Raw genomic sequence first — 16,148 nt, 5'->3', positions numbered from 1 at the left:
GAGGGTGACTGGAAGTACCTGGGGAGGTCTCAGCTGGGGATGCTGGGGAGGCTCCATGAACCAATCTCAGTGTATTTCCTAACATCTCATCAAATTATTTGTTCATAATTTGTGAACTGTTGTGCTTATGTTATATTTAAAATAAAAAGGACATCTAAAATATCTTGGTGGGAGGTGGGTGTGGTGGTACACACCTGTAATCCCAACACTTAGGATACAGAGGCAGGAGGATTGTGAGTTCAAGGTCAACTGGCTACACTGGGAGACCCTGTCTCAAATATTTACCACAAGTCAAGCAAACAAACAAAACAAAACAAACAAACAAAAAACTCCTCTACATAGGACAACGCTCAGGACTCAACTTATCATGAGCTGAAGCCCAGAGTCCCGTGGGGTATCAGAATCAGGAATGTAACGCCCTTCTGGGGAGAAAAGATGTGGCCTCAGACCTGGAAGCTGGATCCAGATTTCCTGCTCAAAGTCAAGCACAAAAGGGCTGTCCTGAAGATAAGGCTGACTCCAGAAACACTACCACACTGGGCTGTGGAACACAGCAGAAGGTTGAGGCATCTGCCCAGAGTCTGTGGGAAGAAAAGTCAGGGTTCTAACACTGAGCCAGTGTCAGAGGTGGAGACACTGAGCACACTCTAGACCTGCTGAGAATGCCTGGCCAAGAGGTTAGTTAATCAAAACTGTTCAGCTGTGATGTGGAGCCATCAAATACAGGAGCCCAAAATGGGCTCCACGTGAGGACTTCCAAAACCTAGCAACAGAAACAAATCGGCAAAGAAGCAAATGTCATTTGGGCCTGGCAGTTCAAACCTGCAATCTTAGCACTCAGGATGCTGAAGCAGGGGGATTCCTGTGAGTCTGAAGCCATCCTAAGCTACCTAGTGAGATCCTCCCTCAAAAATGACACAAATGTCACGACAGGGAGACATGCGATGAATGAGAAAGTTCATGACCTAGCTACTACAGCTAATGGGACAAGTATGAAAGATGTTTCCAAATGAAGGTGGATTTAAAATAATGCTGGGACCAATGAGGACCAATGGTAGGATGTTTGTTTAGCATGTGTAAGGACTTCATTTGGTCCCCAACACTACAAAATAATAGAGTTTGGATGGAGAAATGACAGATTGATTCATGATAGATAGATAGATAGATAGATAGATAGATAGATAGATAGATAGATAGATAGACAGATCATTTAAAATGACCAGAATCCCTGAAAGAAGGAATTGAATCTGTATAATATTGAGATGTTACGGAGGAATAGCTGCATCTGGGGAAAAACAGCTAGAGAACCGGGGAGACATCTCAGTGGATGCAATGCTTGCCTTGCGTACATGAGGATTTAAGTTCAAATCCCTAAAAAAACAAACCTGGGCATTTCAGTGCATGTTTGTAACCAGTGTGTGTGGGGGGGGGGACAGAGACAGGTGGATCCCTAGAGCTCGTCGGCCAACCAGCTAGCCACATTAATGAGTTCCACATTTAATGCAAGAGAGTGTCACCAAAAGTAAGGAGGTGCCAGTTGTAGTAATCACAAACATTCATCTCAGCACTCAGGAGGCAGAGGCAGGCAGAGCTCTGTGAGTTCGAGGCCAATTTGGTCTCCAGAGTGAGTTCTAAGCCAGCCAGAGCTACATGGTGAGATTCTGTCTCAAAAAGAAAAGAAAGAGCCGGGCGGTGGCGGCGCATGCCTTTAATCCCAGCACTCGGGAGGCAGAGCCAGGCGGATCTCTGTGAGTTCGAGGCCAGCCTGGACTACCAAGTGAGTTCCAGGAAAGGCGCAAAGCTACACAGAGAAACCCTGTCTTGAAAAACCAAAAAAAAAAAAAAAAAAAAGAAAAGAAAGAAAGAGCAAATATACAAAACCGAAGCGGAAGGCCAGCGAGCTGGTTCAGCAGGCGAAAGCAATTGCTGGGAAGCCTGGCGGTCTGAGTCTGAGCCATGGAACCCACTGTGAGAGAAGAGAAGAACTGAAAGTCATCTTCTGACCTCCCTCCCCATGTGACCATGGGATGGTAAAGAACAACAATAATAAATAAACGAGGAGGGACACAATAGAGGGGACACTAGACAGGGACATGTGGCCTCCAGCTTGCTTGCTTGTGCATGCACAGGAACACACAACACACACATAATTCAGAATGCAGGAATAGTGGCCAGGGTGTAACTCAATAATAGAGTGCTAGGCCGGGTGGCGGTGGTGCACACCTTTAATCCCAGCACTTGGGAGGCAGAACCAGGCGGATCTCTGTGAGTTCGAGGCCAGTCTGGTCTAGAGTGCGAGATCCAGGACAGGCACCAAAACTACACAGAGAAACCCTGTCTTGAAAAACCAAAAAAAAAAAAAAAAAAAAAGAACAGAGTGCTTATCTATTATGTTCCAGGCCAACCACTCAGCACCACACACAAAAAAGACAAGACTAGAGAGCCAGAGAATTACAAGTGGGAGAAACAAAGTAAGATTACGCATTGCAGTTAATTCACACTGCCATATACCCTAGGGCTAGATTCTAAGCCATAAAATGTGTTAATATGAGTGAATTTCAAAGACAGAATGTTAATTCATGTACATATGTGTGTGTGTGGAGGGGTATAAATTCAAAGAAAGTGATTTGCAGAACTTACATGTATTACATACATCATATGTAATGTTTATATAATTTATGAATCATTTTACAAAATGAGAAAACCACACACTGGCCAGCTATGGTGGAGCACACCTTTAGTTCCAACACTCGGGAGGCAGAGGCAGGTGGATCTCTGTGAGTCTGAGGCCGGCCTGGTCTACATATCAAACTCCAGGCCAGGCAGGACTACACTGTGAGACCCTGTCTCAAAACAAATGAAGAGATGGAAGATTTGAAGACAATGTGGCCAGATGTCTGTACCTTTGGCAGATCTTATCCTGTAAGGCGTGGAGTGGGGATTGCTGGGGCTCCTGAGAAAGGTAATCTTTGATCTTCAGAAAGCCACAGAGGCCTCTCTGTCTCTCTTTTTGTCTGTCTGTCTCTGCACCTCCTCTCCAGAACACTCCCACCAAGTGACTATGTACTATGAAGCGCACAAGCCCACTGGCTACTGGAAAACACCCAACAATGAGGAAAGCAACCAGCCTTAGAATGAAGTCGACAATGACGTCAGTAGGACAGGATGGACAAAACCTACATCTCAGAATCATCACTGGAGGGCTCAAGCTCAGACTTACCCTCTTGTGTTATTAAAAGAATTAAATAACTGTCTTATTGTCTAAGGCGCTTTGCAGTAACTGATATAATAGGGCTGGAGAAGTGGGGGAACACGGAACTTTGGAGAAGGTAATTCGAAAGATTCAGCCAAATAGTGGATATTGGTGAGAAAGAGTGGTTCAGAATTGGTTCCCAACAAGACATGGCTGTTTGTACCTATCATCTTAGCCCTTGGGAAATGGAGGTAGGAGGATCAGAAATTCAAAGTCAGCCAGTGGTGGCTCACACCTTTAATCTCAGCACTCTGAAAGCAGAGGCAGTCAGATCTCTGTGAGTTCAAAGCCAGTCTGATCTACAGAGTGAGTTCCAGGACAGGAGTATACGGAGAAACCCTATCTTGGAAAACAAACAAAAAACATAGTAAGTCTAGGACCTCTTTATCCTAATGCATTTATTGTTGATCTGAAGTTGAAATTTAACTGGGTGTCTGAAGTCCTCCTCCAGGCAGGCAGCCCTAAGCAAGGAGCAATCTACCTCTGCTTGTCAGGAGTAGAGAGTAGGTCGTGTCATGCATAGGACGAGTTCTACCTAGACACTCATTTACTGTATCAGCTTTACGGATTCTCTTAGGAGGAAATGGGCCCGTCTGCAGACAGAAAATTCTGTGAGGCTCCACTGAACTGAAATGCTCCAAAGCTTGTCTCAAATGAAGGAAGCCAGCCTTGGAGTTCTCTGATCAATGGACATCCAGCTCTCTATGCCTGGAAGCAGACGATGATCTCGGAAGTTTGAGATGTCTCCCAAGTTCTCTGCTACTGTTAGCCTTCTTAGCCTTTTCAGAATCAGCCAGGCCTCAGCTCTCCTTCCTGTTTTAAGAGGTAGAAAGGGACAGGGGAGAAAAGGTCCCCCAGAGGAGGCCCTTGCAGGGGAGGTAGGAGCTGGCTGAATGCTGACGGGCTCTTTGCTTTGTACCTTTCCTGCTGTGTCCAACAGAAGCGCTGCTCAGCTGCCTGGCTTAGCCCCATTGTCCTCTCCACAATGTGCTGAGTCCAAGGGCTTCCCTGGCCCCATGGCCTCACTCCCCTACCCCTGGGCCCAGAGGCAAGGCCAGGGAGACAAACCACCCATAAAATTCAGTTGAGCACCAACCATCCCTGGCATGTGGCCAAAGTGTCAAGAGGTCCAAGCTTTAAACTGCCCAGCTGACACTTTGGAGGGGGAGGGCTGTCATATCCCCCCTGTCAGTCATCACCCCCCGCATCTAATAGCTCATCTCACTGGACAGTTGTTCTCCTTGCTTGTACAGTGAGTGTGGGGGCTAAGAACATGTTCCCCAATCCATGTCTCTGACAGAGCTGCAGAAAACTAGCCCGACAAGTGCTGGGGTTGGAGCATGCTCGAGTCTCTTGGGTTCCATCCCCAGTACACTGCACGTGCATAGATATCATGGGGGTGGGGGAGGAGGGGAAGGCTGATTGAAGACACAGGGGCGGGGGGGGGGGTGTTAATAGAATGCACTACAAATAATAAAGAGAACCACTGGAAATGAAAACTGAATAAATGTGGCCTTTCCCAGCTCAAAGAAAACATCTCTCTGACACACTTTTTTCTAAAGTCTGTTGCCTGCTTCTACTTGTCTTTATGAGACCTAAGCATAAGATGGAATCTTATTTGGCACAATTAATGAAACGGTTATGATTTGCTGAGTTCTGAGTACCATACACTGCCTTGATCACTTCAACTTCCTCATCGGACAGCTGGAGGTGGCCCAGCACTGATCATCCAAAGCCAGGTGCCAGACCAGAGAGGAAAAAAGGTTTCTTTACTTACAATCTAGGCTCCCCATTCCTCAGTTTACTCACCTGTAAAATTATTGCAGCATTGACCTTCTTCATGGGGTTGTCCTGAGGATCGGGAATGACTTGTCAGACTCATGATCAATGTTCTATATGCTGTAGTTACTAAGGATGAAAGGGAAAGTGTGATGTCTAGTCTGCAAAGGGAATGCAAACTGGTTTCCATTCATTTCCACTCCTTCGGTAGCGTATGCTCTAACTTCCCCGGAAAGAGATAGGACCTGGAGCTTCGAGGCCATGTCTCATGCAAGACAGGCAAAGCAGAGTCTCAGACAACAAGGAAGGAGAAGGAGAAATGGTCCGCATCTTTGTGAAGAGTCACATAAAGAGGCTGGAGGCGTGGCTCAGGGCCAAGTGCTGGTCTAACATGTTTTAGGCCCTGGGTTTGATTCCCAGCACTGTGAAAGAAACAAGAGCTCTTCAAGCCCCCATATCAGGTTATCTGAAAGCTTGGTAATCATCACAAGAGACCTCACAATCCTCAAGTTTCTGGGACATAAGGTGATAGAAGAAAGTGATGTGTGTGCTGGGTTGAGGGTGGCAGCTTAGGCTGCCTGTAACTCTGGGAATACTCGGTGGACATATGTCAATGGTTTGCATGCTGACTGGTCCACACACAATCTCCCAAGCTATAGTTTTGTTCATGTGCTGGGCTTTTCAGTCAATCCTAAAAGCCTCCATTTCTCCCTCTGAAATGAAAAATTAGCCAAACCAGTCTTTATTGAACCAACAATTCACTACAATATAAAGCTCGCCCCAAAGATCCTGAGTGATTTCCCCCCGCTGTCACGGTTGCGCGGAGGTGGAGGCGGGGGTGTAATCTACCGCCAAGGCCGAGGAAGGCTTTGCTGCTGGAGGTGTAATGGACGCCAATACTGCTCTACAAGAGGTGCTGAAGACTGCCCTCATCCAATGGCCTAGCACGTGGCATCCACGAAGCTGCCAAAGCACCAAGCCCGTCTCTGTGTGCTCGCATCCAGCTGTGGTGAGCCTACCTATGTCAAGTCGGTGGAGGCCCTTTGTGCTGAGCACCAAATCAACCTAATTAAGGTTGATAACAACAAGAAGCTAGGGGAATGGGTAGGCCCTGGTACCCATCCCTCAGTTTACTCATCTGTAAAATTATTACCGACCAAGCGGGGAAACCATGGAAAGTGGCTGGCTGCCGTTGTGGAGTGGTTAAGGACTATGGCAAAGATTCTCAGGCCAAGGATGGCATTGAAGAGTACTTCAAGTGCAAGAAATGAATAAATAGAAATTTTGGCTCATTAAAAAAAAAAAAAAAAAAATCGCCGGGCGGTGGTGGCACACGCCTTTAGTCCCAGCACTCGGGAGGCAGAGCCAGGCGGATCTCTGTGAGTTCGAGGCCAGCCTGGTCTCCAAAGCGAGTTCCAGGAAAGGCGCAAAACTACACAGAGAAACCCTGTCTTGAAAAACCAAAAAAAAAAAAAAAAAAAAAAAAAAAAAAAAAAAAAATCAAATCGGGAGACTGTAGAGATAGCTCAGAGATTAAGAGCACTGACTGCTCTTCCAGAGGTCCTGAGTTCAATTCCCAGCAACCACATGGTGGCTCACATCCATCTGTAATGAGATCTGGCACCCTCCTCTGTATACATAATAAATAAAAAATCTTAAAAAAAAAAAATCCAACCAGGTGGAGGTGGCGCACGCCTTTAATCCCAGCACTCGGGAGGCAGAGCCAGGCGGATCTCTGTGAGTTTGAGGCCAACCTTGGCTACAAAGTGAGTTCCAGGAAAGGCTCCAAAGCTCCACAGAGAAACCCTGTCTCAAACAACAACAACAACAACAAATCCTGAGAGTGGAAAAAAAAATCACAGACAGCCCAGGCAGGGTTCTATGGCTGGATGAGTGGACTGTGCACCGCAGGGTACTTACAGCATTGGAGACACATTTTCATCTGTGCCTCCTCCAGAGTCATAGAACTCATTCATTTGTTCAAAATGTATTTACCAAGCTAAGTAGAAGAAGCAGTTATGTGATTATTTATTTTCAAAAAGAACTTTTAATTTTGTTCTAAACTTCAGTTCTGCTCTTTGGATCCCAGTATATCTACTTTCTAAAGAAATTTCTACAAGGTGAGACTATCTAAGCCAGTCGAGGGATTAGGGAATGAAAGAAGGAACGATTGACCAAAGAAGTATTTTCCTAAAATGGTAGTCTGGAATGGAGAGAAAAAAGAGGATGAAAAGGAAATGGGGAGGGGCAGCAAGATGGCTCAGCAGGTAAAGAGGCTTGTGGCCAAGTCCCACCACTGAGTTATCCCTGGAACCCGCATGGTGGAAGGAGAGAACTGACTCTCACAAGACGTCCTCTGACCCCAACATGAGCACCATGCACACACACACACACACACACACACACACACACACACACACAAATAAATACACAAAAAAATGGACCAAAAGCTTTTTTTTTAATGTTTTAAAAAGAGATGGGGGAAAGAGAGACAGAGAGACGGCTTGGGAGTTAAGAGCACTGGTTACTCTTCTAGAGAACCCAGGTTTGATTTCCAGCACCCACGTGGCAATTCACACCATCTGTAACTCCAGTTCCGGGAGATCCAATGTCCTCTTCTGGCTTCCATGAGTACCGGGCACAAAAGTAATGCACAAATATGCAGGCAACATGCACACCTGTGTTTTAAAAAGGGTTGAGTGCACGCCTGTTAATTCCATCGTTCTGGAGGGTAAGGTAGGGTTGCCTTGAACTGAAGGTCAGCCCAGGCTACAGTGTAAGACATTGCCTTAAAAACAACAACAACAACAAACAAACAAACAAACAAAAAAAAAAAACTCCACACGGCCGGCAAGAGAATCAGTGTGCAAATGTATTTGTTGCCAAGCTGAATGATTTTATTTTGATCCCCAGAATCTGCATGGTGGAAAGAGAACTGACTCCTGAAAGTTGGTTGTCATCTGACTTCAGCATGCAAGCTTGAGAGTGCACACACACACACACACACACACACACACACACACAAAGTAAACTAATGTAAACACACACACAGACACAAAGTGACAACAACAAAAAATCCTCAAGGTTATTGGCTCCAAAATCTTTAAAGCAAACTACAATATTAAAATGAATACTTAATAAAACAGTGAGATTTAGATCTACATATAAATTGTAACTAAACTCAGATCCTATAGAGAAAAACAGAACAAGGAGTTTTGAAAACAATTGTTTTCCCAACAATGCTCAGTTTTGTAAGAATACTTTCACTTTGTTTATTTATTTTATTTTATTTTTTGAGATAGAGTTTCCTTGTGTAGCCCTGGCTGTCCTGGAACTCACTCTGTAGACCAGGCTGGCCTTGAACTCAGAGATCCACCTGCCTCTGCCTCCCGAGTGCTGGGATTAAAGGCGTGCGCCACCACTGCCCAGCTTTACTTTCACATTTATGGAAAAAATATACATATACATACATACATACATACATACATATATGTGGTCCTTTGGTGTGTTTGGTAGAACTTCTGTCCTCAGCCCCCAGCTGCTCTGAGAAGAGCCCCCTAGGCAGCCAGTCCTGCCCAATATAGGGCCTCTGCACTTCTATACCCTAGACAAAGCACGGAGGGACACCTCCCCCAGGAGGCTGAGCCACTAAAGCTCTGGGGATCAGGAGAAACAAAGAGAGAGGGAAAAGAGAGTGCTGACGGAGCCATTGGCCACCAGCTGCAGGAGTATAAAGAGGGATCCGTAGAGGATGTGGCACCAGATGGAGACCCAGACTGTGCAGCGGGAGCTGGGTGAGTGAGGCTCTGGAGGTGCCTTTGTCTTTCCTTCCTTTCCCCCAAGAGACAAATGCAGAGGAAGACCCGGTTGTCTCCTGCCTAGAGGCAGAGAAAGCGGGGGACTTTGCTCAGTGAACAGCTTCATTTGCTACCTTGAGGAGTCACCCATATGGCAATAACCACATGCCTAGAAATTAAGACCGGGGATCAGTAAGAAAGAAGCAGGTTATTGGGCACAGCGAGGTGTAATGGGCAGGAGAGGAGATGCTTCTTATTTGGAGGCTCCACACAGAAACGCCAGAATTTTTGTGCATTACTTCCTGGGCTGGATACGAGGGTAGAATCCTGAATGTTGGTTCTGAGTGTAGAAACCTGATATATAACTACCTGTCTTCTTTCTTTCTTCCCTCTCCTTCCTCCATCCTTCTCATTATACCATCAACGATGACTACTCAACCTCTATGGTCCTCATTCATAAAATGGGGTGGTGATGGTATTTGACTTGTGAGGCCTAGATATATTAATGCAAGTAAAGCAGGATCTGACATAGAGTGAACTATCATTGTATTTTTATAATTACCCATTCTTCATCACACACACACACACACACACACACACACACACACACACACACAGTACTAGGCATTAAGTCTAATGGTTCACACATGCTGGGCAAACACTCTAGTACTGAGCTATATCTCCAGCCCCCAAGACTACCCTCCACCCTCTCCCCACCCACTTTGAGAACTGGTCTCACGATGTAGCCCTAGCTAGCTTGGAACTCATAGTCCTTACTTTTTATTTTGAGACAGTCTCATTAAATTGTTCAAGTAGATCTTGAACTTGCAATCCTCCTACCTACCATTTCAAGTAGCAGGCATTGAAAGTCCACACCACCACGCCTGGCTTCAGGTTACCCTTTTTCAAATTACCCTATTCCCCATCTAACCACAGCTTTGGCGTGGTGCTGTATCAGTCATCCAGGAGGTGCCATCCCTGCTATTGAGATGCTCACCCTGTACATGGTTAAGAATGACACACATGAGTACTGTGAGCAGGTCTGGGAAGTGAGGGAGAACTCAAAATCTGCAGGCTGGAGAAGACAACAAGGTCAAAACAGCTAAGTCTGGGAGACAGAGAGGGAGTGGTGGCGTGGACATGCAGAATTAATGGGTCAATTTGGGTGTTGGAAAGACCACAAAGGATCCCAGTACAGGCTGCCTTTTTTTTTTTTTTTTTTGGTTTTTCGAGACAGGGTTTCTCTGTGTAGCTTTGCGCTTTTTCCTGGAACTCGCTTTGGAGACCAGGCTAGCCTCGAACTCACAGAGATCCGCCTGGCTCTGCCTCCCGAGTGCTGGGATTAAAGGCGTGCGCCACCACTGCCCGGCTACAGGCTGCCTTTTAATCAGGGCAAGGAAGGTGGGGAATTCTGACCCTTCTGCCTGAATGATTAGATATGTGGAGTCTAGACAGTTGTCAGGGAGTTGATATCAGGGTATGTAAGACACAGGCAGTGTTGTTCATTGAAGGTGAGCAAGAGGACAGAGGGCACATTTATCAAGAGGTCCAGATGCCTTTGCAGTCCTCCATCTGCATCACTGTCCTCATTTTCACAGTGACTGCGTGTGAAAGGTCTGTGGATGGAAACCTAAGGTTTGGATAGGAGCACCAGAGCCGGGATCTCAAACAAAATCTGGGACCTCAAGCCTCTTTTCCTTTCTCCTGTGCCTTCTTATCTCACTACGCCCATCCTGAAAGCCTTATCACTGATGTGTATGTCTTCCAGAAACTCTTCCAACCACCAAGATGGCTCAGACCAATCCTATGCCAGGGTCCTTGGGGCCATGGAAGGTAAGCTGATCCAATCACATGGAAAATGGAAAGATCCAACAGGCAGGGCTGAGGTGCTGCTACATAGTAGCTACAAGGCTGCACTTATTCTTTGACAGTTCCCATCCAACAAAATACTGTTCTGTAGGAGGAAAGCCCATCCAACATCCAGACACTGTTGGCTTCCATGATGGGTGACCCTGGATGTCCATGATGGGTGGGAGATAGTACCATTAGATCCCAAACAAGCTATGAGATCCAGGCTCCCTACTCAGACTGAGGGAGGGTGGATTTAGCCATGAGCTGAAATGGCAGACCCCAGGCCTTTCACTGTTTCCCTATCACTTAATCCTTTCCTCACTGGACAGCTCTGAGGCAAGTTCACAGTTTTGGGAGCTTGCCAGGTAAGGAGAACGTGCAAAAGACAAAAGATTTATCACAACCCCTTTATATTTTAGAAGCAAATAAATAATCCACAGGGTACTTCTAGGAGTCGTAGAATCCTGGCCTCTGGGTCATATGGGTGCAGGACACTCGGTGGAATCAGAGTTGTCAATTGAGCTTTCCATTGTCCCTGAAAGACCATTCTTATCATAAACTTAGCCTGAACATGACACCGAGCAGTGGTACTAACTTGAACCCCTTTTTGCCTTGTCTATACTGGAAGAGACCTCATCAGGCATCCTGGGTTGTGGCTAGTAATGAAAATTACAGGATAAATACAAACTTGTACCTCTCTTCTTACTGCTGCACCTGGTTCTCTTTCTTGTCCCATTTCAATCCACTTCAGATAACCATCTATGATCAGGAGAATTTCCAGGGCAAGAGGATGGAGTTCACCAGCTCCTGCCCAAATGTCTCTGAGCGTAGTTTTGATAACGTCCGGTCCCTCAAGGTGGAGTGTGGCGCGTGAGTATGGACACCAAGAGAGCTTCAGGCCTTTTTCAGGTCTCTTTAGACATAGGACCATGAGTCAGGATATAGGAAGATGTTCCCCAGATGCTAATCACTTCTTAGGGAGAGGTGTCTTATTTCCTAGAGGAAATTGTTACATGCCTAATTAAGTAACTGAAAGCTAGGGATGATGTTCATATCTTGGTAGTAGACTTGCAACAGGACAGGACAGTGACAGTGACTGAATCTGTACTTTTGAAGTCCATAGGCCACTTCTTTTGATTTCTTCAGAACAGTCACAGAAGACTGTTTTTCTTGCCCATAGTAAATAGGGAGAGGGGAATTATTTTTTCTTTTCTTCATTTTTTTTTTTTTTTTTTTTTTGAGACAGGGTTTCTTTGTGTAGCCTTGGCTATCCTGGAACTGGCTCTGTAGACCAGTCTGGCCTCAAACTCAAGAGATCCACCTGCCTTGCCTCCAGAGTTCTGGGATTAAAGGCATGCACCATCACTACCTGGCTTGAAGGGAAATTCCTGAGTGACAGACTTTTTATGGTATACAAACAGATGTCCCAGAGCAGACACTGTTAGCTAATTTCCTTATTAAAAGGAATGAAATCTCAAGGATCCAGAGACATAGTCAATCTTGGTGAGAGAGATTTTCTGGCTTTCGTATTCTGATTCTTGGCAAGCTGGCCTAAGTGTGAACCCACACTTAGTACTCTTGTTGGTCTATGAAGAAGTGGCTTTGCATGTGACCAAGCTTTCATAAGCTGCTCCATGCCAAAACAGAGATCCTCAGCCCCCTTTTTTTTTTTTTTTTTTTTTTTTTTTTTGGTTTTTCAAGACAGGGTTTCTCTGTGTAGCTTTGCGCCTTTCCTGGAACTCGCTTTGGAGACCAGGCTGGCCTCGAACTCACAGAAATCCGCCTGGCTCTGCCTCCCGAGTGCTGGGATTAAAGGCGTGCGCCACCACCGCCCGGCAGCCCTTTTTATACAGGCAACACTTTTAAGATAGCTTCAATAAGTAAGATTCAGTTAACAACTTAACTAGAATGCTCCATTAAGAAGGTATAAGTACGGACAGCAAGAGGAAGAACCCTCAAAGTAACAAAGAAACAAACACAGATACCCATCCCATCAGACTTTTGCTCTCTTAGGAAGAGGCTTACAAGATCTAGAGACAAAGAAATGGTCACTGGATCATCATCAATCTATACTTCCAGGTCACTAGAATGGAAACAGAGCTTTGTTAATATACACTACTAGGACAAGAGAATCTTCAGTGGGTAATTTCAAAATTTATTTACAAACTGGTTCGATACAAAGTCATGAGCGTTCATTACCTAGGGCTTTGTGATTGACTTGATATTTTATCCCACTATAAACTCATCTAAGACAAGAGAGGCCTTCTCTCCAAGGCCATATACCATTACCTATCTTTGGCAGCTGGATTGGTTACGAGCATACCAGCTTCTGTGGACAACAGTTTATCCTGGAGAGAGGCGAATACCCTCGATGGGATGCCTGGAGTGGGAGCAATGCCTACCATATTGAGCGTCTCATGTCCTTCCGCCCCATCTGTTCGGCCGTGAGTTTGAAATTTCATTTTTTTTTTTTTTTTTTTTTTTTGCATGTGAGTGGGGTAAAGAAGGATGAGGTCAGACTGACATTGTGTGACATTGTGTTGCTTCTGTCAACTATGTTGAATGTAACAGGGAGGATGAAAGTAAAGAATAACAACACTGTTCCCTTCCTTCAAATCTATGATTCGATTTCCCCCTTATGCTAAAAAGGAACCACAGAGGCAGGAAGCACATACTCAAGACCTGAAGAGCTATTGGTTAATGAGAAAGCACTTACCATGCAATACAAAGTCAATTTATGGCCAGGTAAATTGCAATGTGCTCAGATTTCACTGAAGAAACAGTGTGAGGCTTAAGTACATCTTCAACAAGGACAAACTAAAGTAGGCAGGTCTTCTAGTATTGCTTATCTGCATCAATAACTAAGGTTTTAACACCAAGCATTACTTAACAATGCATTAGGCTGCATTCTAAATTGAATCTGAAGATAAAATTTTAAGTCTATTTTTAGTTTTTTGGTTTTTTTGAGGCAGGGTTTCTCTGTGTAGCTTTGCGCCTTTCCTGGAACTCGCTTTGGAGACCAGGCTGGCCTGGAACTCACAGAGATCTGCCTGCCTCTGCCTCCCGAGTGCTGGGATTAAAGGCATGTGCCACCAGCGTCCGGCCAAGTCTATTTTTAAAATGATGTAACAATTAACATCCTTGTGAGATATATTATGTGTAAATGGGGAAGAAGCATTTATTCCTAATCTGTTTCTGAGAACATATGAACTACTTCACTGTAATTAAATATTTCTTGCACTACTTGGCCACATTTAAAAAGAGTAATTTCCTTCCTTAAATATAGGCAGAAACTCATCATTTTCTTTCAGTTCCTTAACAATATCCAACTTTCCATTAAGCTCTCATTTAGGATATAACTGAACTAGCCAAATGGTCATTTTTTTTCTAATTTTGAAAGAACTTTTGTGTTGCCATTTTCTCATTGTTGATGGAAGTACCTGACATGATTTAAGTGGACAAAGTTTTCTTTCAGCTCATGCTTTTAGTGTTTCCAGTGACTGTTTAGGGGTTATGGTGAGGCAGATTATGGCAGGCAGAAAGAGTGGCAGAAATATGCATCTGAAAATGTCAAAGGCAGTTCACAGCAGCTGTCCATAAACAAATCACATTTTAGTTCAGGAATAGAGTGTGCAGGTACTGCCTGCTTCAGTCCCCAATCTCCACATGTTCCCCCCTCCAACATGGTGACCCCAATTGAAAATGGATGCCTCAATCAGGGTGCATTAGGCTTTGAGAGAGCTGGGCATGGTGGTATATACTTGTTAACTCTAGCACCCAAGAAACTTGAAGACAAGCTTGAATCTGAGGCCAGTCTAGGGAACACAGGAACCTTTGAATAAAAAAGTTCTTTAAAGTTTAAGCAGAAACAGACTAAGAGTTGAAAATGGTATTGATATTGGGAGTGACATTTGTCTGGGCTAGAAGCTTTCCATATATTCTCTTATGATTTCTAGTTTAGATATTAATACCTCTAAACCTAAATCATGTACTTTACTGGGGAGGTTACTAGAAACATAAATGCATGCAGACATGTAATGCACATAGTGTTTCAATCTGTGAGATCATGCTGGGGCAGTAGGTAGAACAATTGCACAGCATGGATGAGGCCCTGGATTAGATTACAGCAGTACCAAATAACCAAGTGGCTATGTATTGCTATTTTTTTAAATGTATCTTTGCCTTACACTGTCTTATATTAAGTTCAAAGATCATCTTTGATTTGGGCTAAATAGAATTATGGATTTTTCTTGTTTTGAGACAGGGTTTCTTTGTATACCTTTCCTTGGCTGTCCTGGAACTAGCTCTGTGACAAAGCTGGCTTCAGAAATCCACCTGACTCTGCCTCCAGAGTGCTGGGAATAAAGGCGTGCACCGTGATCACCCAGCAGGATGTGTGTGTGTGTGTGTGTGTGTGTGTGTGTGTGTGTCCTGGACCTCTGTAAGACCAGGCTGGGCTCAACTCAAGAGATCTGCCTGGCTCTGCCTCCCAAGTGCTGGGATTAAAGGCGTGTGCCACCACCGCCCGGCTAGGATTTTTCTTACACATTCCTGTTTAGCCTGAATCTTGTCAACGATCAATCTTGTCAACGATCATCATTTCTGTAGGCAATAAATAGTGTTTCAATTTTAGGGAAAAAATAGCAATAGAATAACTACACTACTAAGGTTTTAACTTCTGGATTATAGAATCATAAAGAGTCTAAGATTACCATCTTTGAGAAAGAGAACTTTATTGGACGCCAGTGGGAGATCTGTGATGACTACCCTTCCTTACAAGCCATGGGTTGGTTCAACAATGAAGTTGGTTCCATGAAGATACAATGTGGGGCGTAAGTACAAAAACAGAGCTGGAGGACATTTCAAAGCAATTTCTATATTTCTAAGACATGTGGCTATTAAGACACCCAGGGTCATGGTTTACTAGATTCCATACACTGGCATATTAATACCGACCTAGAATTCTTTGCTCCAGCTACCATTTGTTCCATTTCCCTCCACTAAGTATCTTTGTAAAAGCTTTTATAGACTACTGACACTCTTTCATGATTAAGGCTAATGTTCTGTAGCCATACTATGCACAGTAACAGTGCCTAACATGTTAAGAATGACTTGTTTCCTAAGTACCCTAATACCACTGTGTTGAGGGGCAAGATTCAGGTTTGGGGGTACATGTCAGGTTCTTAGATTTAATAATGCAATGTGCTTTGAATTTCCTAGCTGGGTTTGCTACCAGTACCCTGGATATCGTGGTTATCAGTATATCTTGGAATGTGACCATCATGGAGGAGACTACAAACACTGGAGAGAGTGGGGATCTCATGCCCAGACTTCTCAGATCCAATCAATTCGCCGTATCCAACAGTAGTGGATTACAAGTTCCACATTGCCTCAAGCATGAAACCTTGCTAAGCACTCTAGAATTTTATGTTCTGCCCAGACACTGCTTCCAAATGTTAGCTGCTAAA

At 44.6% G+C, this 16,148-nt stretch overlaps 1 protein-coding gene and 1 pseudogene across 1 annotated transcript; both read left to right on the top strand.

Moving 5' to 3' along the window:
• The first annotated feature begins 5,894 nt into the window (after nt 1-5,894).
• LOC131916234 (small ribosomal subunit protein eS12-like) lies at nt 5,895-6,303 on the top strand (annotated as a pseudogene).
• A 2,480-nt stretch (nt 6,304-8,783) lies between these two features.
• Nucleotides 8,784-16,148, top strand: Cryba1 (crystallin beta A1). The gene is made up of 6 exons (XM_059270675.1): nt 8,784-8,826; nt 10,598-10,662; nt 11,432-11,550; nt 12,983-13,124; nt 15,370-15,512; nt 15,901-16,148. The coding sequence occupies exons 1-6, from the start codon at nt 8,784-8,786 to the stop codon at nt 16,046-16,048; spliced, it is 660 nt and encodes a 219-aa protein (XP_059126658.1). The 3' UTR covers nt 16,049-16,148.

The sequence above is a fragment of the Peromyscus eremicus genome, chromosome 8a, assembly GCF_949786415.1.
Source record: "Peromyscus eremicus chromosome 8a, PerEre_H2_v1, whole genome shotgun sequence".
Taxonomy (NCBI): Eukaryota; Metazoa; Chordata; class Mammalia; order Rodentia; family Cricetidae; genus Peromyscus; species Peromyscus eremicus.
Note: the sequence above shows the minus strand (reverse complement) of the source record. Positions and strands in the feature narration are given on the sequence as shown.

Coding starts and splice junctions, on each gene's coding strand:
- Cryba1 (XM_059270675.1), top strand. CDS start 8,784: ATGTGGCACCAGATGGAGACCCAGACTGTGCAGCGGGAGCTGG. Junction 10,663..11,431: donor GGTCCTTGGGGCCATGGAAG/GTAAGCTGATCC, acceptor AATCCACTTCAG/ATAACCATCTATGATCAGGA. Junction 15,513..15,900: donor ATGAAGATACAATGTGGGGC/GTAAGTACAAAA, acceptor TGAATTTCCTAG/CTGGGTTTGCTACCAGTACC.